Source organism: Hylobates moloch, unplaced genomic scaffold (genome assembly GCF_009828535.3).
Source record: "Hylobates moloch isolate HMO894 unplaced genomic scaffold, HMol_V3 SCAFFOLD_10, whole genome shotgun sequence".
Classification (NCBI taxonomy): Eukaryota; Metazoa; Chordata; class Mammalia; order Primates; family Hylobatidae; genus Hylobates; species Hylobates moloch.
Genome location: NW_026652285.1, coordinates 68,982,372 through 69,008,367, shown reverse-complemented (window position 1 = coordinate 69,008,367; position 25,996 = coordinate 68,982,372). Strand labels below are relative to the sequence as shown.

Below are 25,996 nucleotides of genomic sequence, written 5' to 3'. Positions count from 1 at the left end.
CTGTCACATCAACACAGCAATTATCAACACAAAAGACCTCTGTAATATGTGTGGATTTCTGTGGCAGACACCAGTTGGGTATCCTCCCATTCAATTCTGACACCATCTACCTGGAGATAGCAGGTTGAGGGCTAAGTCCCCAAGACCACCCCCTCCTTCCCACAAGTCACAAGTCTGGGCCTCAGCAACTTCTGACTGACTGGCTTCAAGTTGGGGTTCCCGGGATCCCCTGTTTGGGTTCAATTAATTTGCTGGAGGAATCAGGGAAACTCACTTACTAGTTTATTATGAAGGCTATTTTAAAGGATACAGATAAACAGCCACAGGAAGAGATGAGCAGGGTGAGGTCTGGAAGGGTCCCAAGTGCAGGAGCTTCTGACCCCGTGGAGTTGGGGTGCACCACCCTCCGGGCATGTGGATGAGTTCTCACTCACCATCCTGTCAGCCTTCATGGTTCAGCTCTCCAGAAGCCCTCTGAACCCTGTCCTTTGGGCCTCTAGTGGAGATTTCGTTGCTTGTCTGTGATTGAATGATGGACAAATGTGTTGAAATATGATTGGACAAAAAGGGTATAATCTACATCCAGCAAGGCCTGTCTGTTCAGATTCTTCCAGCCTCTCTGGGCAGCATTCCTTCCTCCAGGGTATGGGGTGGGATGCTTTGTGGAATGAGGGTCTTACAGCTCACAATCATATTAGAGCCCTGCCTTGGTCCGGGGAAAGGAGAGCAGGAAAAGATCAGAGAGATTCTGTTTCCCAAGGCCGGCTTTCTGGGGTCCACAGTGTCCAGCATATAACAAGTTGTTGTAACAAAACTTATGGGAGTTGGGAGCTAGGAACTGTGGATGAAAACCAATAGGTATATAATTATAATATCACAGATTGTGATATTGCTTTGGAGAGACATTTTATCTGTTGTGATAATTAACTTTTATTATAGGTGTTTTAGCCCAAGTCTCTCCTAGTTTTTCCCTTTGTGACTTGTTTTTTGTCACACTTTAAAATTCTGTGTGTTAAATTATAAAATTATTCATTATAGCCCAGGCGAGGTGGCTCACCCCTGTAATCCCAAAACTCTGGGAGGCCGAGGTGGGCGGATCATGAGGTCAGGAGGTTGAGACCATCCTGGCCAACATGATGAAACCCCGTCTGTACTAAAAATACAAAAATTAGCCAGGTGTGGTGGTGCACACCTGTAGTCCCAGCTACTCGGGAGGCTGAGGCAGGAGAATCGCTTGAACCCAGGAAGCAGAGGTTGCAGTGAGCTGAGATCACACCACTGCACTCCAGCCTGGCAACAGAGCGAGACTCCGTCTCAAAAAAAAAAAAAAAAAATTCATTATAATTTTATAGTTATCTGACAGCTTTTTCAAAATTATTTCATCTGTGATGTGTTTTATAAATATATGATATTAGTATCTCATTTTTTTCGTATATGTAAACACCTGGCCTATATTGGATAAGGCCTTCTTTGTTACTGAATTGAAATAATCAGTTTTCTTGTAAGTGTTCATATATGTCTGGGTCCAGATTGTACATTGCTGTGCTAAAATCCTATTGTTTTAATTACTGTTGACTTATATTTGGGCAAGTCTTTGAGGCTGGGACTTAATCTTATGCTTCAGATCCAATAGCCTGTGTTCAAATCCCAATTCTGCCACTTCCCAGCAAGCCTTGTGACCTTGTGCAGGTTAGTCACTCCACCTCCGTAGGGCTAGTTGACCCTGGTAGTACTAACCTCACAGGGTATAATGAGCTGAATACAATATGCAGCACTAAACTCTCCATCATCATTGTTGGTTATCATTGTCATTTGAGTGGGTAATGCTGCTGCCGCTTCTTTGTTAATCAGTATTTTCATGAACATTTCTTCCTCTGCTCCCCGTGTTCTTTCCTTCCCTCAAAAAACAAGTGGCTAATACAGATGACAGCCTGAAGTCTATGGTCCTATCTCTGAGGGACAATCTGTGTTCAGGTGGAGCCTGTTCTCTCCTGCTCCCTAGCATGTAAAATCTCCTTTCTGCCTGTCTGTGGTGAACTCAGCAGAGGTTGACTTCCCCCAGCTGTAGGGAAGCTGTCCATTTCTCCATTGGCTCTGCCAGGACCTGTGAAGGTCGTCCACCCAGTTCAAGGGGGAAATACAAAGTGGAGAAAGCCCACTGTGTCTCTAGGTCCAAATAGGGCTCTTCAAATCTTTCCTGTTAACAAGCACATACTATATTATAATTCCCACCGACTCCTACATATTTCTCTGTTTTATGGTTAGTTATCCCCAAATACCTATAGCTGTTATCCAGGAAAATGTTTTTCATTTCAAATTTAACAGGTATTTGCTAAAGGAAGAGGTAGTCAACCTGGAGGCCCAAAAGTCAAATCAGACCTACAGACAAATTAGGCCCAAGGATGGATTTTTTTTTTTTTTTTTTTTTTTTTGAGACGGAGTCTCGCTCTGTCGCCCAGGCTGGAGTGCAGTGGCACGATCTCGGCTCACTGCAAGCTCCGCCTCCCGGGTTCACGCCATTCTCCTGCCTCAGCCTCCTGAGCAGCTGGGCATACAGGCGCCCGCCACCACGCCCGGCTAATATTTTGTATTTTTAGTAGAGACGGGGTTTCACTGTGTTAGCCAGGATGGTCTCAGTCTCCTGACCTCGTGATCCGCCCGCCTCGGCCTCCCAAAGTGCTGGGATTACAGGCGTGAGCCACCGTGCCTGGCGGCCCAAGGATGGATTTTAAATATTTTTATTAACATTTTTAAATCATGAGATTTTGTTTCCTTCTCCCGTATCATGTTACTCAAAGAAGCAGGAGTGATGATGTGGTACGACAGGGATGTATAGGCAAAAAGATGACTGCCGCTTTCTGTTTCTGACAACAGAAACATCAGTGGGGGGCGGGATACATGGATTTTTAACAGGATTATATAGTTAATCGTCAAGCCTTAAGCAAAACTTTGTAAAGAGACCTGTTTCCGCTGGGCGCGGTGGCTCATGCCTATAATACTTTGGGAGGCCGAGGTGGTGGATCACTTGAGGTCAGGAGTTTGACATCTCTACAAAAAATTAGCTGGGAGTGGTGTCATGCGACTGTAATTCCAGCTACTTGGGAGGCTGAGGCAGGAGAATCGCTTGAGCCTGGGAGGTGGAGATTGCAGTGAGCCAAGACTGCACCACTGCACTCCAGCTTGGGCGACAGAGAGAGACTCCATCAAAAAGAAAAAAAGAAGAGCCCAATTTCTGGTTCCAGGTTCCTAATAAATGGCCCTCAACCCAGCACCATAGTCTCTGTAGTACTTTATTGGTGTGTTACTCTAACAATAAAATATTGGCATTATGTAGAGATAATTGCACATCAGAAATCAGTGATTTCCCCCCACCTGTAAATATAAAATACTCCTTAGGGAATTGAACTTAAGGTTTGGGCTGAGAGGGAAAATTTCTTCCCATTTCCATCTAGCTACTTTTCTAGTTTAAATTGGGTTTTTTGAAAGAAACTGGAATTTCAAGAGATAGGTAGAAACCAAAACATGTTACTAACCGTTCCCTTGTTTAAATGCATACAAAGGATATTTTCCAGGTTGCCTCATACTGTGCTCATTATATGCTTCCTATCTTGATCAAGAGTCAGCTTTGGAAAAACACTGTTAGCCTGCAAGTTGACTTTTTAAAAGCGGTGTAATTTTGAATAGGTAATACATGGTACAGTGCAAAAGCTGTAAAAAGGCATAAATCTCTCTTATTCCCTATTTCTAGACACCGACTATGAAGGCATTGATAACGTTTCTTGTGGCTGCTTCCAGAGACTTGCTACCCACGATTTCATCCACAATCGTATACATGTGTATATAGGATTTAAACTCACACATAGAAGTGGTAGTGCTTAACATTCCATCTTGGCTATCTTTAGTTTTCAGTTTTCTTTTTTTTTCTTTTGAGTTGGAATTTCGTTCTTCTTGCCCAGGCTGGAGTGCAAAGGTGTGATCTTGGCTCACTGCAACCTCCACCTCCCAGGTTCAAACGATTCTCCTGTCTCAGCCTCCCAAGTAGCTGGGATTACAGGCGTTCGCCACCACGACTGGCTAATTTTTTGTGTTTTTAGTAGAGGCAGGGTTTCACCATGTTGGCCAGGCTAGTCTCGAACTCCTGACCTCAGATGATCTATCCGCCTCGGCCTCCCAAAATGCTCTGATTACAGGCGTGAGCCGCCACATCTGGCTAGTTTTCAGTCTTAAACATTTCTCCCAAACATCCCATTTGTTGGCTCCATGGAGGTGGCCCAGTTTATATTCCCACCCACAGGCGATGTATGTGAGTGCCCTCAACCTCCCGACACACCGCAGCACCTTATCCAACTCTCTTGAGTTTTGCCAGTCTGAGGAAAAAATAGTACCTCATAGTGCAATGTTTTTGTGGGTACAAGTAGGTTTATATATTTATGGGGTACATGAGATGTTTTGATACAGGCAGGCAATGCACAATAATCACATCATGGAGAATGGGGTATCCATCCCCTCAAGCATTTATCCTTTGTGTTACAGACACTCTGGTTGTACTCTTTTAGTTATTTTTAAATGTACAATTAAGCTATTGTGGACTGTAGTCACCCACACCCTGTTGTGCTGTGAAATAATCTTATTCATTTGTACTATTTTTTTGTGCCCATTACCCCCACACTACCTTTCCCAGCCTCCGATAACCATCCTTCTACTCTCTATCGCTACAATAATTTTAAATGGTTGTTTAAAAAGGGTGTCAACATTTTTGTTTTTAAACCATCCCAAACCGTCCCTTCAAAGGAATGCATGACCAGAGGGTTGCCTTTAAATCTTGTACAATTAAAAGAAAAATGTTTTCTCTGAGGCAGCTGATCGCAGGAAATCTTGTACGATTTGGAAGATGCCCGTTTTCCATAAGACCCGGCCCTGCGGGGGCACTTGGCGGGTCGTGGCGGAGCGAGGGTGCGCTGGGCCCTGCTCCGGGAGGGCGTACTGCAGGGGCCTGGGCCTGGGCCTGGCGCGGCTGCAGCACCTCCTGGCGGCAGGAGTGCGGCGGCGGAGGCGGCAGGAGGTCCCCGCCCCGGCTGCCATCACCCTCGGGTCTGTCCCTGGCCTGGGGCCGAGCCCTTTTGCGTGAAGTCCTTTAATCGCTAAGGAGCTTTCCCAGACGCTTCCCTCTGCAGGCCCGCTGGCCTCTGACGCACGTCCCCTCTGCAGAGCGTTTGGGTACTGGAGGAGCCCTGGTTGGCACAGGCCGCCCCGCATTCCCAGCTGGGGAAGGAAGGCAGGCGGCGAGGCGGGGGGAAAGAAAGCGGGAGGTGGGGCGGGGTGCTGTCCATCCCCACGGCCTCGTCGCGCTGTTTCCAGGAGTTGGGGACTTCCGGGGTTGCGCTGTCGCGTCCGGCCGTTGGGCCGCCGTGGGGTGTCGCTGCGCTCGCTGCCCCGCGCGGCCCTTTAAACTTTGTTTTTTAAACTTCGGGGGTGTGGTCGCGGCGTCTGCCCTCTCGGCGGCTGGCAGCCCTTGCTTCTGCCCCGCCTTCCAGATGCTTTGGAGTCATGAGCCGGGAGGGCGCGGGGGCAGCTCTGGTGGCCGAGGTGATCAAAGGTGAGCCGGGAGGGCGGGGGCTTCCCCCGGGGGCTCCGGCACCCGCTCTGGGACAGGGCGGGCGGTGCTGGCTGGGAGGTGCCCCTAGTCTGGGCCCCGGCCGCCCTTGTCTCTTGCGTGTGGGTGGCCTCAGCACTTGTACCCCAGGCCCTGGGCTTCAGCGCTCATGTGCGGCTGTGACCCTTGCATGCCTGCACCTGAGCCTAGTAGGTGAGCTGAACCCCCCCCCCCCCCCCCCGGGAGCGAGATCCTTGGGCTCTGTCACAGGGATCAAAGGTCCTTGTGGTTGGAAAGCATTAAGCCCTGTCACCCATTTGAGTGTTTGTGGTTGCAAGAAATTTTAGCTGAGGAGTTTACAAGGAAATAAACGCAGGAGTTGCATGAGTTGAATTGCAGATCAAAAAAAAAAAAGTTTACCATTTGGGGAAAGGGTGCCAGCTGGCTCTGCTGAAAGTATATATATTTTAAAGGCTGTACTTGATTTTGCCACGTTGTCAGTGTAAGTATTTTCCTAGCACCACTAGTATTACTGTTAGATATTGTGGATGACTTTATTTCACCCGAGGATTTTTAGGCAAGGAATGAGGGTGGAGCCTCCTGAGGCTTACTACTCATTACCATTCTTGCTAACCTCACAGCAGCCTAACTGCATTTATGCAACACAAGTTCATCTCAGACCCATCATGCAGAAATCTCTCATTGCTTCTGTTTTAACGGTAATTTGTCTAATTGTAAAAATACCGAAGTAGTGATTCCAAGTTAGAAAGTAGTGATCCCTAAGAACAGTTGGAGAAACATATGGTTTGTTCTATAGCTATAAGTGGTAATTTTGAAGCAATTTTGAAAGCATTCTTTCTCTTTAAGAAAAAAATAGTTTCTTACTGAAATGATTTTTTAGGATGTCTTGAAAAACGTAGTGAAATTCATCTAGAAACTTACAAGGTTGATGCTAGCCATCACATGCATGCTGCAATTTGCTGAAATGTGTTGATCCAGGGGAGCTAAACTTTTACAAAAATAGGTTTGTTTAGAAATCATACCACTACATGAAAAATCACCACTTTTGAAACTTACGGTTAAAGGCAGTTTCTCTTTTAAAAATGTGCTCATTGATTATTCCCGCCCAAATAGCCAGAATATTTTGTAATTACCCATTACCACTCCTACCATCTGAAACGTGCATGAAAAAAATGAAAATTGACTTCATCTGAAAAGAGTTGTGTCATGATATATGAAACGTTTTTTGTAACCTGCAGGAAGGAACATTGCAATTTTTCCATTTCAGATCGCCTTTGTTTTGCCATTCTCTACAGCAGACCAAAGAGTGCATCAAATGTACATTATTTCAGCATAGATAATGAACTTGAATATGAGAAGTAAGTATTGCTCTTTAAAATATTTTAACTTTTTTTTTTTTTGAAGAATCTAAAGGTATGGTTATAAATGGGACAGCCTGGGAAAATTATAAATCTATTGATTGCTAATTACAGGATGCTTGTTTTTCACGTGTAGTAATAAAATAAACCTTTAGAGAAAAAAAAACCTCCCTAAATTTAAACATTTGGATTTGCTAGTCTAATATTTACACTACAATGAGATATAAATGTGTACTAAGTAAGATATTGTGGTGTTGCCCTTGGAAATATGTGTGGAAAAACAGCTTTTTTAATTTAGAAGGTATGTTCATGTTCACTGAGGTTACATGTAGGCATTGTAGCACTTGTGGCATTTTTAAGTAGGCGTTATTTACCAGAATAGTCTTCCACTAGTAAAATAGTACCTTTAAGTTGTATTGGCCTGTAGCAATTTGGTATATACTTGCTCATCTTAATTTGATCTTGTAGACCTAAAAAAGGCATTTATATTCAGAGCATCTAGAATGTACATCACATTTTTTTTTCATTTTTAAAGCTTCTACGCAGATTTTGGACCACTCAATCTGGCAATGGTTTACAGATATTGTTGCAAGATAAATAAGAAATTAAAGGTAAAGTCTTTAAGATTTGACTTAAGTAATCATTGTTAGCTGGATCTGGGGGACGAAAGTAAGGAAAACATCTCTTTTTAAAAAGGAAATGCCATGTTTTTCACTGCAGTGGTGTTTGGGACATGCACATGGTTTTCTTGTTTTATAAGATCATAGTGTATATATTTGTTTTCTAGAGTTTTGAATGAACAGTTTAAGTTTGGGTCATTTGGTTCTAGTTTGAGTTAGTGATGCCCAAATACTTGAAAAGCCAAAGTGGGAATCAGTTAAGTGAACCTCGTATTGTCTGACCTAATAGAACTGCAACTTAACAAGAGAAACTTCCCTTGCTGTGGCCATTGTTCTTTCTGCCTTCATTTTGATGGGGAGTGATAGCAAACTGACAAGAAAGATGGACTCATCTTACTTTCTCTCCTGTTTTGAAACTCCCATGATACTGTACTACATGATCCTTTATACATACGATTAAGGGGCATGAGAATCTAGGGCAAATAGCACGTCATTAAGGCTGTATCACTGAAAGTTACACAAGTATATTTGTATTGGTTTGAACTTAGACCACATTCATGTATGTAAAACACTGAATTCTTGGCCATGCACGGTAGGAAGTTATGTATGTACTGCTTACTAGCAGTTCCAAATCAGTCACTGTAAATTCTCAACTAGAAAATACTGCTTTTTGGGACAGGCACTTAAAAAAAAAACTTTAATTGAATACAGAGAGGAGATAAAATTTATTTTTAATTAGAATTTTAACGTGCTTTAATTAAAAATTCATGGGTAAGGCAGATGTTTTTCCTTGACCATGAAAGCTACATTCACTACATATTGCTATAGAGCTGGAGACTCTTCTTTTTTGCCTTTCTTAAATAGGAATATAACTATTTATGGCCTTGTGCATTTGAGTTCCCCCTCCTTTTTCCAGTTGCCAGTGGCAGATCTTTTGTTTCATGCAGGGCTAGGAAGCTAAAAATAATTCTCTTCCCCCAACATTTGTTCCTTTGCTTTAATTTTGGAAAAAATTTTTTTTCCTGTACTCAACCATCTGTGGTCTTCTAGTCTTTGGGTCAACCAAAAATGTATCAGTCCTTTTTTTCTTATTCCTGAGACATTTTTTTTGCCCGTTGGATGCAATGTGACTGGGTCATGTAACCTCCACCCCTGCAGCCTCCCAAGTAGCCTGGGATTACAGGCATGCGCCACCACGCCCAGCTAATTTTGTATTTTTAGTAGAGACGGAGTTTCTCCATGTTGGTCAGGCTGATCTCCAACTCCTGACCTTGTGATCCGTCCGCCTCAGCTTCCCAAAGTACTGGGATTACAGGCGTGAGCCACCGCACCTGCCAGAAAACTTTTTAACATATAAATAGAAATATGTACACATCATGGATGTAGGGCTCAGTAAACTTTCACAAATGGAATATACATAGATGATTATCTTGATCACCAGGTCAGGAGCAGTGCACTGGCGGCACCCCACAGCAGCCCTCCATGCTGTCTTCCAGTTCCTGTCTCTGCACACCCCTCCCCTGATTATTCACTGCCCTGGCTTATAACACTGTAGACGATTCTATATACCTTTTTATTTTAACTTAAAGGCTTTGGGGACAGATTTCTTTAAAAACCAAACAGAAGGAAAGGTGGTCTTTTCTACCACTCTTAGTTTGCTCTTTCAGAGGCAGCCCATGCTTTAAGCATATGTCCATTCATGTCCCCTCCCCTCTTCTCTAATTGTATGTCCATTCTCATCCCAGAATGTGCGTTTTTATGGGAAGGTATATGGTATTTGTGGATATCAGTGTTAATCTTTTCAAAGGTCTTGCTAATAATATGAATGGTTGTGGGATTTGGAATTTATCTTCATCAGAAAATGAAATTGTAGAAGACTTGAAATTAAAAAGAAAATGCTAACAGTTATTTATTTTTATGCAGTCCATTACAATGTTAAGGAAGAAAATTGTTCATTTTACTGGCTCTGATCAGAGAAAACAAGCAAATGCTGCCTTCCTTGTTGGATGCTACATGGTAAGTATTTGTTTTCCTAATGTATTCATAAAAATGCACACAACAGTGGTTCTTTACATTTGCAGTTGGAATTTTGAAACCAAGATAATGTCTTAATTTCTCTTCAGAAAGAACATGTTTTGCTTTTAAAAAATTGACCAACTCAAGGAAGCTGTGCTTATGAGGAAGGAGCAGGTAGATGAGAGATCTCCTGTACCTTCCACTTAATTTTGCTGTGAACCTAAAACTGCTCGGGAAAAAAGTCTATATTTTTTTTAAAAGTACCCAACTACTTTGGCAAAGGTTTATGTTTTATGGCACTAAAGGTTGGAAAATAGTGCTGCAAAGCTGTTTCTATTCACTCGTGATCCATTTAGTGAGTTGTAAAATCATCTTACTGGAGTCAGGACCCCACTATTAATTTTCTAAAATTTTTTTTTAAAAAGTGCTTTCTAAAATTTGAATCTAGGCATTTTTCCCCTAATTAAGGTCATCTCCTTTCTCATCAAAACATCTAGCAGGAGGCCACGGGATGTCAGTGTTGTCAGAAGATGGGTTACATACCACATGGATTACATACATATGCCATCAAGTGCTCCATTTGGATCATTGGAAGCGTGCTTTGGAATAGCAGTATTTACATAAGAGTTGTGAATTTCATTTATTTGTAAATATGATGGAAAAGATTTATTTTTTGAAGAGTCATATTTTGTTTGGCACCCAGTGGGTTCATCTACACAGGCCCTGAAAGCTGCAATTTTTCCAGAGCCAGCTTAGAGCTCCTCCAGAGTACTACCCCCATGTGTTTGGTGGTGAGAAACCTGGCCACTCTGTTCAGTGGGGAGTAGCCAGGGGATGTTTCTTCCACCCCCACCCCACCATTGGGGTAATAGTTATTCTCTCCGAGACTTGGAAAAAAAGGGTTGTTTTGGCCTGGCGCAGTGGCTCACGCCTGTAATCCCAGCACTTTGGGAGGCCAAGGCGGGTGGATCACGAGGTCAGGAGATCGAGACCATCCTGGCTAATGTGGTGGAACCCCGTCTTTACTAAAAAAAAAAAATAATAATAATAGAAAAAATGAGCCGGGCGTGGTGGCGGGCGCCTGTATTCCCAGCTACTCGGAAGGCTGAGGCAGGAGAATGTCGTGAACCCAGGAGGTGGAGCTTGCAGGGAGCGGAGATCGCGCCACTGCACTCCAGCCTGGGCGACAGAGTGAGACAATGTCTAAAAAAAAAAAAAAAAGATAGAAAGAAAAAAAGGTTGTTTTTGGAGCTCTTTAAGTTCTTTGTTCCCCAATTCTAGCTTGCTCCTTATCTCTGGCGTGCCTTAGCAGACCCTTTTAAAATTATTTTCTGGAGTATAGTTTGATAATCTGGAATTTACAAAGACTAGTCCAAAAGTTGGTGATACTAGTTGAAATCGCACCTCAAGATTTAATAATTTTCTTTTTTATGTATAAGATATATCGTTAACAGCAGTGGTTAAGGTCTTTGTTTTGTTTTCCTATTTATGCTCACAGAAGTTGAATTAAATGCTTCTGATTGGGAGGCCGAGGCAGGCAGATCACTTGAGGTCAGGGGTATGATTCCAGCCTGGCCAACATGGTGAAACCTTGTTTCTACTAAAAATACAAAAATTAGTTGGGTGTGGTGGCACACGCCTGTAGTCCCGGCTACTCGGGAGGCTGAGGCAGGAGAATCCCTTGAATCCAGGAGTTGGAAATTGCCTTGAGCTGAGATTGTGCCACTGCACTCCAGCCTGGGTGACAGTGAGTGAGACTTTGTCTCCAAAAAAAAAAAAAAGTTTCTGAGAAAACTTCAAAATTTATTATCATCCCTGAAAGTATGAAACATAGGTTATAGATTCTGTCTATTAAAATTTGGTTTCATAAGCTTACCCAGATGTATTGGTGTTTTCCTTTCTCCCAGCCTCTCTTTGTGTTTCTCGTACTTGCAGCAAAAGCCTTAAAAAAAAAAAAAAAAAAACAGTTTGAGTAGTTTGGCAGGCGCCTGTAATCCCAGCGATTCGAGAGAATGAGGCAGGAGAATTGCTTGAACCTGGGCGGCAGAGGTTGCAATGAGCCGAGATCGCACCACTGCACTCCAGCCTGGGCAACAGAATGAGACCCCGTCTCAAAAAATAAAAAAATAAATAAAAGAAAGAAAGAAAAAGAGAAAGAAAGAGAAAAGTCTATGTATGACCCCAAGAAAGAAAAAGAATATGGAGAAGTGGGTGTTTTAACTGGGACATTTGGTTCTATTACTTTGGCCAGTCACTGGGGAGAGGAACCTCATAGATTAATATAAATCATGACAGCTTTATAGAAAAAGGGATTAAGCCAGAATTCTTGAGATTCATAAAATATTAAAGGGAACCCTGGAGAAATGGTCCTTGGTGTGACAGAAAAAAGTTCCAACCGTTCTTTGTGGATCTTGCCTTTACACTGCCCTGGACAAAGTCTGGATGGCCGAAGTTCCATCTAGGAGAGAGTGCTCCTGAGCAGAACTCCAAAGCAGAGGGGCCAGGCCGGGCCACTTCCAGGTCAATCACTGTCTCTGGTCAGATGAGATGTCCCTGAGATGGTAGGGTCTTGAGGAGCCAGGCACGAGGACTACAGTGTGAAGAACCCCTCTGAAGGTGGCTATGGGCATAGTGGGAACTCAGTCAGGGTTGTCTTAAAAACAGAAACAGAATGTGTGATAATTTTATAAATAAGAAATCGCTCTTTTTAAGTCTTGTTGCTGTTGTTTTTAAACTACTAGTGAACAAACAACAACCCCTTGATGTATTTATTGAAATTTTTTGGCATATTTGTTTCCAGTTTTATGTTGGCCTTTTGACTTTGTTTATGGTTGTATTTTGGCCCACAGAAGCTTATTTTTCTATAGTTAATATATCTTAGATTTAGAAATCTTTCCAGAATTTCACACCTTCAGGTTAGTACTGATTTGATTGGTTAGGGAAGTGCCAGGTAAGCAAATTTGGATCTTCACTTGCATTTATTACTCTACCCAGTGAGGAGCTAGCTTGGCAGGAGGATTACAGCTCTTGGCTGTGACAGAAGCCTTTGCAGCCATGGCTGGCTGCTAAAATAGGAATTGGGAGCTGTAATGTTGATAGGCAGGGAAGCAGGAGAAAAGCTTCTAAGAAAAGGAAATGTATTCATAGTAGAAAAGCAGTGTCAAGATATAATATGGACACCTCAAAAGATAACACATCAAAGCAAGTGAAGCTTTGATCTGGTTAAAATACATTAAATCCTCTGGTTAAAGATTTGTAGAGATGAGTGCTAGTTCCCTATAAACTGATCCGCATCCTTGATAACATTTTCTGGAGTTGTCAGGCATTTTGGAGAGAGTAAGGTTCTTTAGTGTTCGACTTGGCATGGTAATGTTAAAACAAAACCAAAAAAATCTGGAGGAAGAATCTTTAGGAAGGAAATATTCCAAATAGACTGACTGTTTATTTTTATCAGTCCTTTTTGAATTCAGGGCTTCTGAAAGTAACCGTGTTTCCTTCATCCTTGTATACACAGAAAGACCTAATGTGGGGTGGGCATAGAGTATGAGGTAATCCTTTATGGCATGGAAATAAAGTGTTATATTTATTTTTTATCTTAAAAACAGAAGAGGTGAGTCTTCACAAATGTGTAAAATATGAATTGACATGCCCACAATCGCTCCTTTTGACAGATGGTCAGGCGTCATGTGTGTTACAAGAAGTGAGAAGAGTGAGTTGAGTACTCATTTGTCTTGATTGTATTTCAAAGTATTGCTCTTCATGTGGCCCGGTAAATGGCTTTCCCATTCAGCTATCTGAATGGTAGACTCTTTGGTAACAAATTAGAGTGAAGCTAAAAATCTTCTGCACCACTCTAAGAGTTGAAAAATACAAAAGATGACTTGAGCTTTTGTTTGCTTATTCACAAAAAGGTAAACGTGCTATATTGTTTTACAAAATAAGTTTGCTGCCCTATTTAAGCCAGTGGCTATGACCTAGCCAGATTGTGGGGTAATGATACTTAACCTGTCATTTCAAAGTAAAGGTGAAATTTTAAGTGGAAAATTTTAAGTGCTTTTCAAAACAAATTCATAATAAAAAAGATCCTTTTGGAAAGAAAAGTTGGAAATTTTGTTTTGTTAATTTTGTTGTAAAAATGTCATACACAAAATACATATTTGTACTCCTGAGAAATTTAAAAAATCTTTTAAAAAGAAGCTTTTATATTTATAGAAACAGGACATGTGCACGTGTGTATATATGCACAGATGTGTGTTGTGTACATATATGTTTTATGTTTACATACAATTTTAAAGTTTTTTATTGATACATAATTGTACATATTTATGGGATACATGTGATAGTTTTATAAATGCATATAATGTGTGACAGCCAAATTAGGGCAGTTGCAGCATCCATCACCTCAAACATTTGTCATTTCTTTGTGTTGAGAGCATTTTAAATCTTTATTTTGAAATACACAGTAAGTGACTGTAAACTATAGTCACACTACTGTGCTATCTAACAGTAGAACTTGTTTTTTCTAACTGTACATTTGTACCAAAGAACCAACCTCTCTTCACTCCCCCTGACCCCACACGCCCTTCCCAGCCTCTGATAACCCTTATTCTACTCTTGGCCTCCATAAGATCAACTTACTTAGCTCCTACATACGAGTGAGAACATAATGATACTTGTCTTTCAACTTTGGTTACATCTTCCTGCCACAGCAGTTAGATTTTCTGAAGATACATGGTATTCATCTCTTCTATGGGTTAAATGTACTTTTGAGGGCTAGCCTGGGAAATTAATCACCATTTCTAATGTCTTTCTGTGTATAAAATAAATGCCAAGCATTTTGTGTATAGAATAAATGACACGAGCAAACTTTTGGCACGTAGCTTGCAAATTTGCTTTCTTCTAATGTTTAATAGATTATTTTGGTAGAGCTAATTGTAACATGTAGGTTCCCTGTTCAAAATTTATCACTGTATATTATTATTTTTTATGTTTAAGCAGTTTTTATAGCTGTAAGAATGGCTTACCTTGTAAGCATTTATGTTGAAAATGATACTAATTACATTTAAGAATATATTAACTCAGCAATCTGTGAGTAGAATTCTAAATTGCATTAAATTTGAGATTGCCTCTACAGTTATGATAAGAGCTCAGGGGTTTTGTTATTTAATGATGATCTTTTGAATCTGTGGTCCCACTTTTTAAATGATTTAATTATCTTGGACTCAGAATAGCCAGTGCTAGGTTAAGGTGCCTGCAGGAGGAAGGGATCAGTTGGGAAGTTAAGACAAGGGAACAGAGAACGAGGATCTAGATGCAGTGGGTAAGAATCCAGTTCAGCAAACAGCTGCCCAGATGGGACAGCAGAGGCTGGAGGACAGAATGAGGTCATAACACCCTTCCTGGGTGTCTGTGAAAGGCAGGGCAAACAGCACGAGGCAACTATCAGTAGTAGCCAGGCCCCAGCTAGTGTGAGGCGAACTGGGCTGAGCAAAGGGACGGCACAGGCCCTCAGTGGGAAGCTGGTGCTACCTTGGGAGCTGGCCCTGTGGGAGGCAGCTGGCTGCCCTGCTCACACTGCATCACAGTTTGACTTCCCTTGTCACCTGAGGGCTTCTGACGGGCGTTTCCACTGCCCGTGGTGCTTGCTGGGTGCTGTTAACCTGGGGAAAAAGTGAAGAGAAATGGCTGTCTGATGGCTTAAGATCCTTGACTGCAGATCGTTAAGCTTTCTGGAATTTTGGGTCCCATCCTTGTTCCGGTTCTTGTTTTAGATTGGATGAGTTCCTGTCTATAAATGAGGCCTGAGGAGCAAGCCCTCTTCCATCAATAATAGGCAGTGTGATCTTGGATGAGCAGTTGATGCCAAGGTCTGGAAAGTTGTAGCCTGCCAGTTTTACGAAACTCACAGAGCATTATAAATAGTTGTGGGTTTTTTTTCCCCTGTGGTTAAAATTTAGGAGATTTCATTTTTTAAAAAATCAGGATTTTTTACTTTGTCTTTAAAAAATATCCCTACCACTCAAACTTGTACTAATTCCCAGGGCCAATTCACTATTTTTATTAGCAGAGTTGGTAGATATATGTTTGCTACTCTGAACTTCCAGTTTCATTTTGTCGAAATTGAGGATCATTATACTGATATATATATACATATATATGTATATAGTATATATATGTATATAGTGTATATATATATATAAGTAATTTTAAAAGTTAAAACTATTGAAATGTAAGTTCATCTGAGGTTTTTTTTAACGAGTTTTTTTTCTTACCAGTTTTGTGCAGGAGCTATGAAAGTGATTTTATTTTATTTACTTTTTTATTCCGTGTGTTCTTTCCTCTGCTCACCTTTTTTATTGAGCAGTTGAATGTGTAAGCCTATCTTCAACTTGCATTGGTTTGTGAGCATTCTTCGTTAATCTGGAGAGAGTGATTTTTTTTTTTTTTTATAATCAATCAAGTTCTTGGCGCAGGAAAGACTGTATCATCTGGCTGACATGAAAATAGTCACAAGAGTCTTTAAGTGCTGGAAACATTGTGACATCTCTCCAGGATTTCCTGGTTACTCAGGCTGCCACATTTGTTGCTGGAATTTCAATATCCTTTGTTGCTCTCAGCTCTAGGGTGCAATGACTTGTGTAACGTTTGGGTTCTAAATTGTACAGAGGCTCTCTAAGTATATAAATAAAGCTTCAGAATCCTGTGCATAAGAGTAGAAATAGGAAGCATATGTCTAATTGGGTTTCTGTGATTTGAGGCCCGGCTTGTCAGCATTGAAACATTGAAAGGAGAAGTAATGCAGTTGGGATCCTGTTGCTTCCGTTGCTTGTTCTTCCATCACTGCTAGTTCAATACCTCTCAGGTTTTGAAACGTATGTCAGTAATCGAGGGTCCAGTGTTCTCACAGGGACTCTGGCATGCAGATGGTGATTTTAGAAAATGGGGGTGGTGGGAAGTCCTGGGAATGGTTGAGGTATTGTTCAGCAAAAAAAGAACTTTGTGCCATGACTTTGCAAACCACACCAGTCTCAAGCATTTTCAACCACAGTATTTGAGTGCGTGTGTGTGTGTGTGTGTGTGTGTGTGTGTGTGATATTTGCTCATTCAGAGAGAGTCTTTATCCTAGAGAAACAAGGTCTTACCGATGCTTCCTAAGCCGCATCTCTGTGCTTACGCCTCATGTATTTGTTTATTCAGTTTTAACAAATGGAAACGGCCATTTCCTTAAATTGAGTGTGCTACTGCACACTATTGCTGCCCAGTGAATTACTGCAAAACTTTGTGACTTTAAAACAACAGTACACATTGTCTTAGACCGTGTCTATGAGTTAGGCATCTGGGAGTTGCTTAACTTGGATGGGTCTGGTCTGGTTCTGGACTGTGTCTGGGCTGCATTCACCTGGAGGGTCCATGTCTAAGGGGGCTCGGTCACATACCTGGCAGGTTAGTGCCGATTGCTGGCAGGAGGCGTCTCTTCCGTACCACGTGGGCTGCTTGAGTATCCTCCCAAAATAACAGCTTGCTGTCCCCAGAGCGAGGATTCTAAAAGAAAGCAAGACGGGAGCTACCTCTTTTATGATCTAGCCTCCGAAATCACACCCTATTACTCCAGTATCCTGTTTGTTACACAGGGGCACCCCGTTCACTGTGGGAGGGGACCACACAAGGGTGGAAATGCCAGCAGATGAGACTCTTTGGGGTTGTCTGGGAAGCTGGTGATCATAGCTGGTCAGCAGCTCTCTTGGTCATCATTTGTTGTTTCCTGTTCTTAACTAACACTATGGAATTAGAGTGGGCATTCTATATATATAGCCTCTCATGAAAATATATCAAAAGAATTTGAGAAACGCCAAGTGTCCAGACTGCCAGAAGCACAGTGATAGATCATAAGTTGCATCAATTTAGAGTTTACTAATCTGAGAATTTGTGTTAATGTAGGAGTTATTTATAGGATTCTTCTTTAGTAACAAATCTAGAATGATTTCATTTGGGAAGGCCTTTTGAATCAGCAAGATGAGTAAGTGTAAAAGTAAAAGTTACTTCCTTCATGCCTGGCCAAAAAAGAAAAAAAGGTAAAAGTTATAGATTGGCAAATATATCTTTGATAGTTATATAAGTGGATTTATTCTGCATCTGTAAACTTCCTTCAGTTTATCTAATTATGCTTTACATTATTTATTTATGTGCAGGCATTCCCCAATTGGATTTTTAAATTACAGTCTTTTAAAGTTCATCATCAGGAATTTAGGGTTTTTTTCCCCCATAGGAAAAAATGTTACATTGTTCTTGTGGTTCTTTGAATCAAACTAGTGTTCCAAGGCTAAACCACAGTCCTTAATGTATTAGAGACTATTTTTGTTTTGAAAGTTAGGAGAAAGTGATACCATTGCAATTTTACTAATTAAAGAACCCAAAGAACTGTAATCACAAGCAGGAAAAATTATCTTAAATTAGTGCTTAAGGAAAAATTTGTATAATTTGAGAGAAGGCCTTAGAAATTTAGAGAAATTCCTAAACGGGTCTCTAGATTTCATTTTAGTACACAAATGAATCAGACCCTATTCTTACTGGCTTCAAGGTGTTTTTTATTTGGTTTTGTTTTTTGGTTTTAGAGTTTTGTTTTTTTGTTTGTTTTTGTTTTTGTTTTTTGAGACGGACTCTTGGTCTGTCGCCCATGCTGGAGTGCAGTGGCGCGATTTCAGCTCACTGCAACCTCCGCCTCCTGGGTTCAAGCGATTCTCCTGCCTTAGCCTCCTGAGTAGCTGGGGTTACAGGAGCCTGCCACCGTGCCTGGGTAATTTTTTGTATTTTTAGTAGGGACGGGGTTTCACCGTGTTAGCCAGGATGGTCTCCATCTCCTGACCTCGTGATCTGCCCGCGATGGCCTCCCAAAGTCCTGGGATTACAGGCGTGAGCCACCGCACCCTGCCGGTTTTAGGTTTTTTTTTTTTTTTTTTTTTTTTTTTTTTTAAATCTGCTAGGAAGTCTTAAAATAGAATGGAGAAAATGAAAGACTTTACTGATGTTATCTGGTAAGTGTTAGAAGAGGCATACATGCATTGGAGACTGGAAGGGAATAAAGGAATTTGGAAAAAACAGGCTGATTTTTTAAATGTTTTAATTTTCATGACTTATAGGTTGATGCTTAGAAGATCTGTGTGTAGGCCAGGCATGGTGGCTCATCGTCTGTAATCCCAGCACTTTGGGAGGCCGAGGCGGGCGGATCACCTGAGGTCAGGAGTTTGAGACCAGCCTGGCAAACATGGTGAAACCTCGTCTCTACTAAAAATACAAAAAACTAGCCAGGCGTGGTGGCGCACGCCTATAGTTCCAGCTACTCGGGAGGTTGAGGCAGGAGAATTGCTTGAACCTGGGAGGCGGAGGTGACAGTGAGCTGAGATCGCACCATTGCACTCCAGCCTAGGCGACAAGAGTGAAACTCCATCTAAAAAAACAAAACAAAACAAAAAACAGGCCAGTCATTGGGAAAATTTTCCGTTTATGAGTCTTGAGTCAGAAAATTGGTGAAATGCCCTTTGGAAGCTGAATCAGTGCTTATGACTAGTTTTAGGATATGTCTGTTTCTGAGTTTCTAAGATCCTTGCTGGATCTTTGAGCTTTGAAAAATTTCTCTTAGTCCAGTGATATTTTCACATTGATAACAACTTTTATTAAACATTTAAAATTTTCCTAACTGTTGTAAGTAGATTTGGGTTCAGCTAAGTACATCAGTGAATCGGATTGGTGTGTAATGAAACCATAAGACATGGGTCCCAACTTCAGAATGCTTCACATTTGGTTGTGGAAACAGGTCACATGTCTCATGTTAAGTAATAGAGATAAAAAGTTTGCAATTAACTCTTTTTAATGATTTTTTTTTTTTTTTAGTGAAATTTAAAATCTATTTCCCCAAAGTAATCTTTGGAGTTCAACCTAGTTTTAGTGATAATATATGTGCCAGATTTAATGCTGTGTCTCCTCCCCACTGCGCCCCCATCCCCAACCCCAACCTTCCGTACATTAGTTGAAAGGGCCCTGCAGGAAGGTTCTGAAGTCCCAGGCAAATGTAATAGGGGGTAGGGAGAGGACTTACTTAGAGAGATGGTGGTGAAAGTCTCAAACTCCAGATTTCTAGAACAAACGGGTTACTTGTAAGAAGCAGACAGAGATACTTAGACCAGTAAAATACTTCTGTAACACTAGAAGTGCGAAGACGTGAGAACATTATCTAGAAACTATCAAGAGGAAATGACTGCAGACCAAAAATCCTACGCATAGTAGTCAAATAATCAATGTCAAGGGGAAATAAAAAATGTTTGGAAAGGCAAGGAATACCAACTATAGACCTCAAATGCTGAAGAATATACTTGAGGTATTCTCCCAGATTAAAGTCAAAGCATAGCATAGTTCTAAGGACAAAAGAGGTAAATGAGCGTCGAAAACAAGTGCAGTTTGATAATCAACTTGTTCAGTATTGCAAGCCCTCACACCTACATGGACAGAGTTAATCACAGTCTGTGTTCTGCCTTTGTGTCTCTTTCCACCTCACCCCAGTCTAACCCATCCCCATCTCCTATACGCTGCTTAGCTGTCATTTCAGTGGACTTTCAGGAAGGAGGGGAGGTAAAAGCATGGGATCAGTCTAACGTCTTGATTTGGAAAATCTGTTTTTAAAATACTGTGCTTCTTACCACAAAATGTTGCTGTGAAGAGTTTTTGTTCAGGGCTTATACTGCAAACAACAGAAACCAGCAATGGAGGATTTAAACAAAAAAGAAATCTATGGACAGGATTCTGGGTGATTCCTAGGCTTCTGGGGAAGACCGGAGAACCCTGCTCAGTTGGTTGGAAATTGGACAAAATTTACTTCACAGTGACAGCACTGTATCTTCACTTAGAAATAAATTGCCTTTTTCTTCTTTTTTCAAACATAGGTTATATATTTGGGGAGAACTCCAGAAGAAGCATATAGAATATTAATCTTTGGAGAGACATCCTATATTCCTTTCAGGTAAATATAAGAATGATGTGGTAGATTCAGGTAATCAGAGCCTTGCCAGAAATATCTTGATAGTTGTTTCTGAAAAAAGAAGATCTGATAAATAGTCATTTTAGGGTGAGCGCAAATAGCACTACAGATCTGGGTTTTTCCACAGTGACACTGTTGACCTTTTGTCATGGAGGCTATCTTGTGCATCATAGCATGTTTAGTGGCCTCCATGGCTTCTGCCCACTAGATGCTGGTAAAATCCCCACACCCACTCTAATTGTCAAAACTCAGAATGTCTTCAGACATTGCCATATATCCCTGTAAGTGGCCTTGGGGGATGGAGAGCAAAATCTCCCTAGGTTGAGAACCACTGCCATTGATGAAAGCTAAGCTTTGGCTGGGCACAGTGGCTCATGCCTGTAATCCCAGCATATTGAAATGCCAAGGTGGAATGATTGTGTGAGCCCAGGAGTTCCAGACCAGCCTCGGCAACACAGACAGACCCCATCTCTATAAAAAAAAAAATTAGCCAGGCGTGGTTGCACATGCCTGTAGTCTCAGCTACTTGGGAGACTGAGGCTGGAGGATTGTTTGAGCCTAGGAGTTTGAGGGTGCAGTGAGTGAGCTATGGTCACACCACAGCACTCAAGCCTGGGCAATAGAGAGATAACTTGTCTCAAAAAAAAAAAAAAAAAAAAAAAAAGCAAACCCCAAAACCTAGGCTTTGTAATCAGGTGAGAATCCTGGTTTATGGTACTCAAAACTACCACTGAGGAATGTGGTTCCTGAGAAGTTAAGAAGTTTTCCCAATAATCAGTAGTTACTTTCTGGGACCAAAGTGAACCCCTTTTTTCTGGGGACACAGTCAGTAGAGACAGTCGATAAGGTTGCTAATGCAGTACCACTTCCAGAAAAACCAGTCAAGTCACTGTGTTCCAGAGGTGGTAGATAGTGATGTCTACAGGAATGGATGACATCTTCATCTCAAACTTAACACGCGATTGTGTTGAAGATATTTCAAGAAGACTGGTGCTTAAATCAAATGAAGTTCTAAAAATTTTTCTGCTTATCAAAATACTTGACTTAGCTCTATAATTTAAATACTTGTGTGGTACTTAATGGGTAATAAATGTATGAAATAATTTTACTCATTGAAGACTTTGATATTTTCAAAAACTGCTTGTTCTTCCATTCACAAATTAGTTCACTGCTTATACAATGAACTAATAACTATTGCTTATTAGTTCATTGTTCAAACTAATTAGTTCATTAGTTTATCGTATTAGGATTGTTACATAAACCACAAATGCCTGATTTTGAATGTATGGCCCTGACTTTAAAAAAGGGAGTTTGTGAATCTGACTTCATTGTAGATGAGCCTTGGGATGGGTATTTCTAATTATTGGCAGAATCTCCCTTTCAAATAACTTCATAGGCCCGCCTGTGGACTTACTCCATGAAATAACAATTTGTCAGGGCAGTCTGAAGACTTCAGTAATGCACTGCATGAAAGATTGTGAAAATCGGTGATTGAGCAAATTAGAATTGGCTTGAACCCAGTATCATCCCTTTCTGCTAACTCATGGCTCATCTTAAGTATTCTTTTATTTGAGGTGGGTAGGAAGGGAAGAGGGGGAGATAAAGATCATTTTCTAAGCTGGAAAATTCTTCTTCTCAACCTATAACATAACAGCAACCACATTCTTCCTTTAAAAGAAATGCTTGTATTTGTGGTCTTGAGTCACAGGCACCTTGGTCATCTCTTGATGTGGTGACATTTGTTCTATAGAACTCCTCTTTATAATGCTAATCTTTTGTGATGCCACTCAACATTTACAGCACAAGGTCCTGAAATAGGAACATGCTCACACATTTCACACCGTGCAAGGAAGGATCCATGGAACACTGTTGATGTGAAAAAAGACGTTTTGAGTTAATATAAATACAGGTGCCAAAAACAGAATAAGCATTGCTTACTGCCTTGCTATGTTTCAAATTATTGAAGTTTGGCACTGAGAAATGAAGTTAGTTCCTTTTGGTCCCAGGAGCATCAGTCAGTAATTCTCCACAAGAAAAGACTTAACTTAGAAACCATTCAGCTTTGTGGAATTTGAATCTCTTCTATCATAGATAGTAGGTATTTGATTTATCTAAACGGTGTTTCTTTTTTGTTTTTTTGAGACGGAGTCTTGCTCTGTTGCTAGGCTGGAGTGCAGTGGCGCAATCTGGGCTCACTGCAACCTCCGCCTCCCAGGTTCAAGCGATTCTTCTGCCTCAGCCTCCAGAATAGCTGAGATTACAGGCGTGTGCCACCACGCCCGGCTAATTTTTGTATTTTCAGCAGAGAATGGGGTTTCACCATGTTGGCCAGGATGGTCTTGATCTCTTGACCTCATGATCCGTCTGCCTCAGCCTCCCAAAGTGCTGGGATTTCATAAAGTATGGCCTGTGAACTGGTGCCAATCTGTGACATTTTGTTACCAGCCTGTGATGAGATAAATACAGAAGTTGAGAGTAAGATTTTAGAAACATTTATAGTTATCGAATAGAGCAATTTTATGTCTGTAGAATCAAATAGTAGAAGAAATTTGGGCTTGTATTTTGTGTTTTTTCCCCTTTCTTTTTTCTAGTAATTTATTTTATTTACAAAAATAAGATTATTGCATTACTGGATATGTAATAGTACAGTACTATTGCATTTTATATTTATCTTACAAAAGTATCAACCTATGATGGACTTAAAGTTTTTAAATTTAGTGCTTCTTCACATAGTGTTCTATAGAACTTATCAATTAGAAAGTAGTCCAATGAGAATTAATAAAGCCTGATAATATTTTGATAGAAATGACATTATATTCTTTGTATCTTGCCACTTTAAGTACATAGAATAAATATGACTAACAAAGTATTGCTAACAAGACGTTGTGCAAGAATGGCATTCATTTATAGTAAATAAGTTATTTTATGTTCCATAGCAATGTTTTATTTGATTAGATTTAATTCAACTTGGATAGAATTCTCTCTCTCTCTTCTTTTTTTTTTTTTTTAAGACAAATTCTTGCTCTGTCGCCCAGGCTAGAGTTCAGTGGCGCAATCTTGGCTCGCTGCAACCTCTGCCTCCCAGGTTCAGGGAATTCTCATGCCTCAGCCTCTAGAGCAGGCGCCACCACGCCCGGCTAATTTATGTATTTTTAGTAGAGACGGGGTTTCACTATGTTGCCCAAGGTGGTCTCAACCCCCTGGCCTGAAGTGATCCGCCCACCATGGCCTCCCAAAGTGCTGGGATTATAGGGGTGAGCCACTGTGCGCAGCTTTCTTTAACCACTGAGTTTTAAAGTGTGTGTGTATGTGTGTGTGTGTGTATGTGATTTCTTATTGAGTTATATTAAATATCTGTGTCTGGTCTGCATAATTAAATAGTATAAAATAAAGTTTTTTTTTTAATATCATAGGATCATTGTTATGAACAGTGTGTATTTCTGTTCTCTGGTATTATCTGTTATAATACTCTTTGCTTCTTAGTTGTTTTTGTGTTGGGGGGGCTTGCCTCTGCTTGCTATTTTCTTGAGAGGTAGGATTGTATATTTGTTAATAGCTTGACTTGACATCAGACAGATGGGAGTTTTGCTGTCAGCTGTGCTGCTGATATCTCTGTGGTCCTTTACAGATTTGAGCCTTGGTCTCCTAGTCTTTAAACAGAAACAATAGGCTGGGTGCTGTGGCTCACGCCTGTAATCCTAGCACTTTGGGAGGCTGAGGTGGGCGGATCACGAGGTCAGGAGATCAAGACCATCCTGGCTAACACGGTGAAACCCATCTCTACTAAAAATACAAAAAATTAGCCAGGAGTGGTGGCGGGTGCCCGTAGTCCCAGCTACTCAGGAGGCTGAGGCAGGAGAATGGCGTGAACCCAAGAGGCGGAGCTTGCATTGAGCCTAGATGGCGCCACTGCACTCCAGCCTGGGCGACAGAGCGAGACTCCGTCTCAAAAAAAAAAAAAACAGAAACAGAAACAATAATAAAATCTTCCCTCAAGGGGTTGTGAGGATTAAGTGACATCCTGCATATAAAACACTTGGTATAGGCTGGGCGTGGTGGCTTATGCCCACAATTTCAGCACTTTGGAAGGCTGAGGCGGGAGGATAGCTTGAGGCCAGGAGTTGGAAGACCAGCCTGGCAGCATGGCAAGACCGTTTCTCTTTGGGGGAAAAAAAATGAGCTGGGCAGGGTGGCATGTGTCTGTAGTTCTAGCTACTTGGGAGACTAAGGCAAGAGGATCCCTCAAGCCTAGGAGGCTTCAGTGAGCTTTGATTATACCACTGCACTCAGCCTGCACAACAGAAAAAGACCGTATCTTTTTTTTTTTTTTTTTTGAGACAGACTCTTGCTGTGTCACCCAGGCTGGAGTGCATTGGTGTGATCTCGGCTCACTGCAGCCTCCGCCTCCCGGGTTCAAGCGATTCTCCTGCCTCAGCCTCCTGAGTAGCTGGGATTACAGGTGCCCGCCACCACGCCTGGCTAATTTTTTGTATTTTTAGTAGAGATGGGGTTTCGCCATGTTGCCCAGGCTGGTCGTCAACTCCCGACCTCAGGTGATCCACTAGCCTCGGCCTCCCAGAGTGCTGGGATTACAGGCGTGAGCCACTGTGCCTGACCAAGACCATGTCTCTTAAAAAAAACAAACACTTGATATAGTACCTGGCCTTTAACTAATATTTGTTAAATATTCCAACCTTCCCCCTTTTAAGTTGACTGTCATTTACCTACTTTTTTTTGAGTCGGGGTCTTGCTCTGTCGCCCAGGCTGGAGTGCAGTGGCGCCATCTTGGCTCACTGCAAGCTCCACCTCCTGGGTTCAGGCCATTCTCCTGCCTCAGCCTCCTGGGTAGCTGGGACTACAGGCGCCTGCCACCACGCCCAGCTAATTTTTTGTATTTTTAGTAGAGACGGGGTTTCACTGTGTTAGCCAGGATAGTCTCGATCTCCTGACCTCATGATCCTCCCGCCTCAGCTTCCCAAAGTGCTGGGATTACAGGCATGAGCCACCGAGCCCTGCCATTTACCTACATTTTAAAAAATCACTGTCTCGGCTGGGCGTGGTGGCTCACGCCTGTAATCCTGGCACTTTGGGAGGCTGAGGCAGGTGGATCACCTGAGGTCAGGAGTTCAAGAAGAGCTTGGCCAACGTGATGAAACCCTGTCTTTACTAAAAATACAAAAATTCACAGGGCATGGTGGTGCACACCTGTAATCCCAGCTACTCAGGAGGCTGAGGCGTGAGAATCACTTCACCCTGGAAGGTGGAGATTGCAGTGAGCTGAGATCGTGTCATTGCACTCCAGCCTGGGCGACAAGAGCGAAACTCCATCCCCACCCCACTTCCCGCAAAAACTGGAAAG

General features: G+C 41.7%; 1 protein-coding gene across 25 annotated transcripts in view; it reads left to right on the top strand.

The window, feature by feature from the left end:
• CDC14B (cell division cycle 14B) overlaps positions 1-25,996 on the top strand; it is a 130,443-nt gene that overhangs the window by 48,758 nt on the left and 55,689 nt on the right. For 21 of the 25 annotated variants that reach the window (XR_009215137.1, XR_009215139.1, XR_009215142.1 and 18 more), the window contains exons 2-5: positions 6,882-6,972; positions 7,508-7,583; positions 9,516-9,608; positions 20,543-20,619. Coding sequence is in view for 19 of the 25 variants with exons in the window: in XM_058445038.1 (XP_058301021.1) it covers positions 6,882-6,972; positions 7,508-7,583; positions 9,516-9,608; positions 20,543-20,619 (337 nt within the window). In the remaining 6 variants the exon portion in view is untranslated. Of the gene's footprint in view, positions 1-5,381; positions 5,597-6,852; positions 6,973-7,507; positions 7,584-9,515; positions 9,609-20,542; positions 20,620-25,996 lie in introns of those variants that run through there. The other 4 variants (XM_058445037.1, XM_032164614.2, XM_032164616.2 and 1 more) reach the window with 2 other exon arrangements.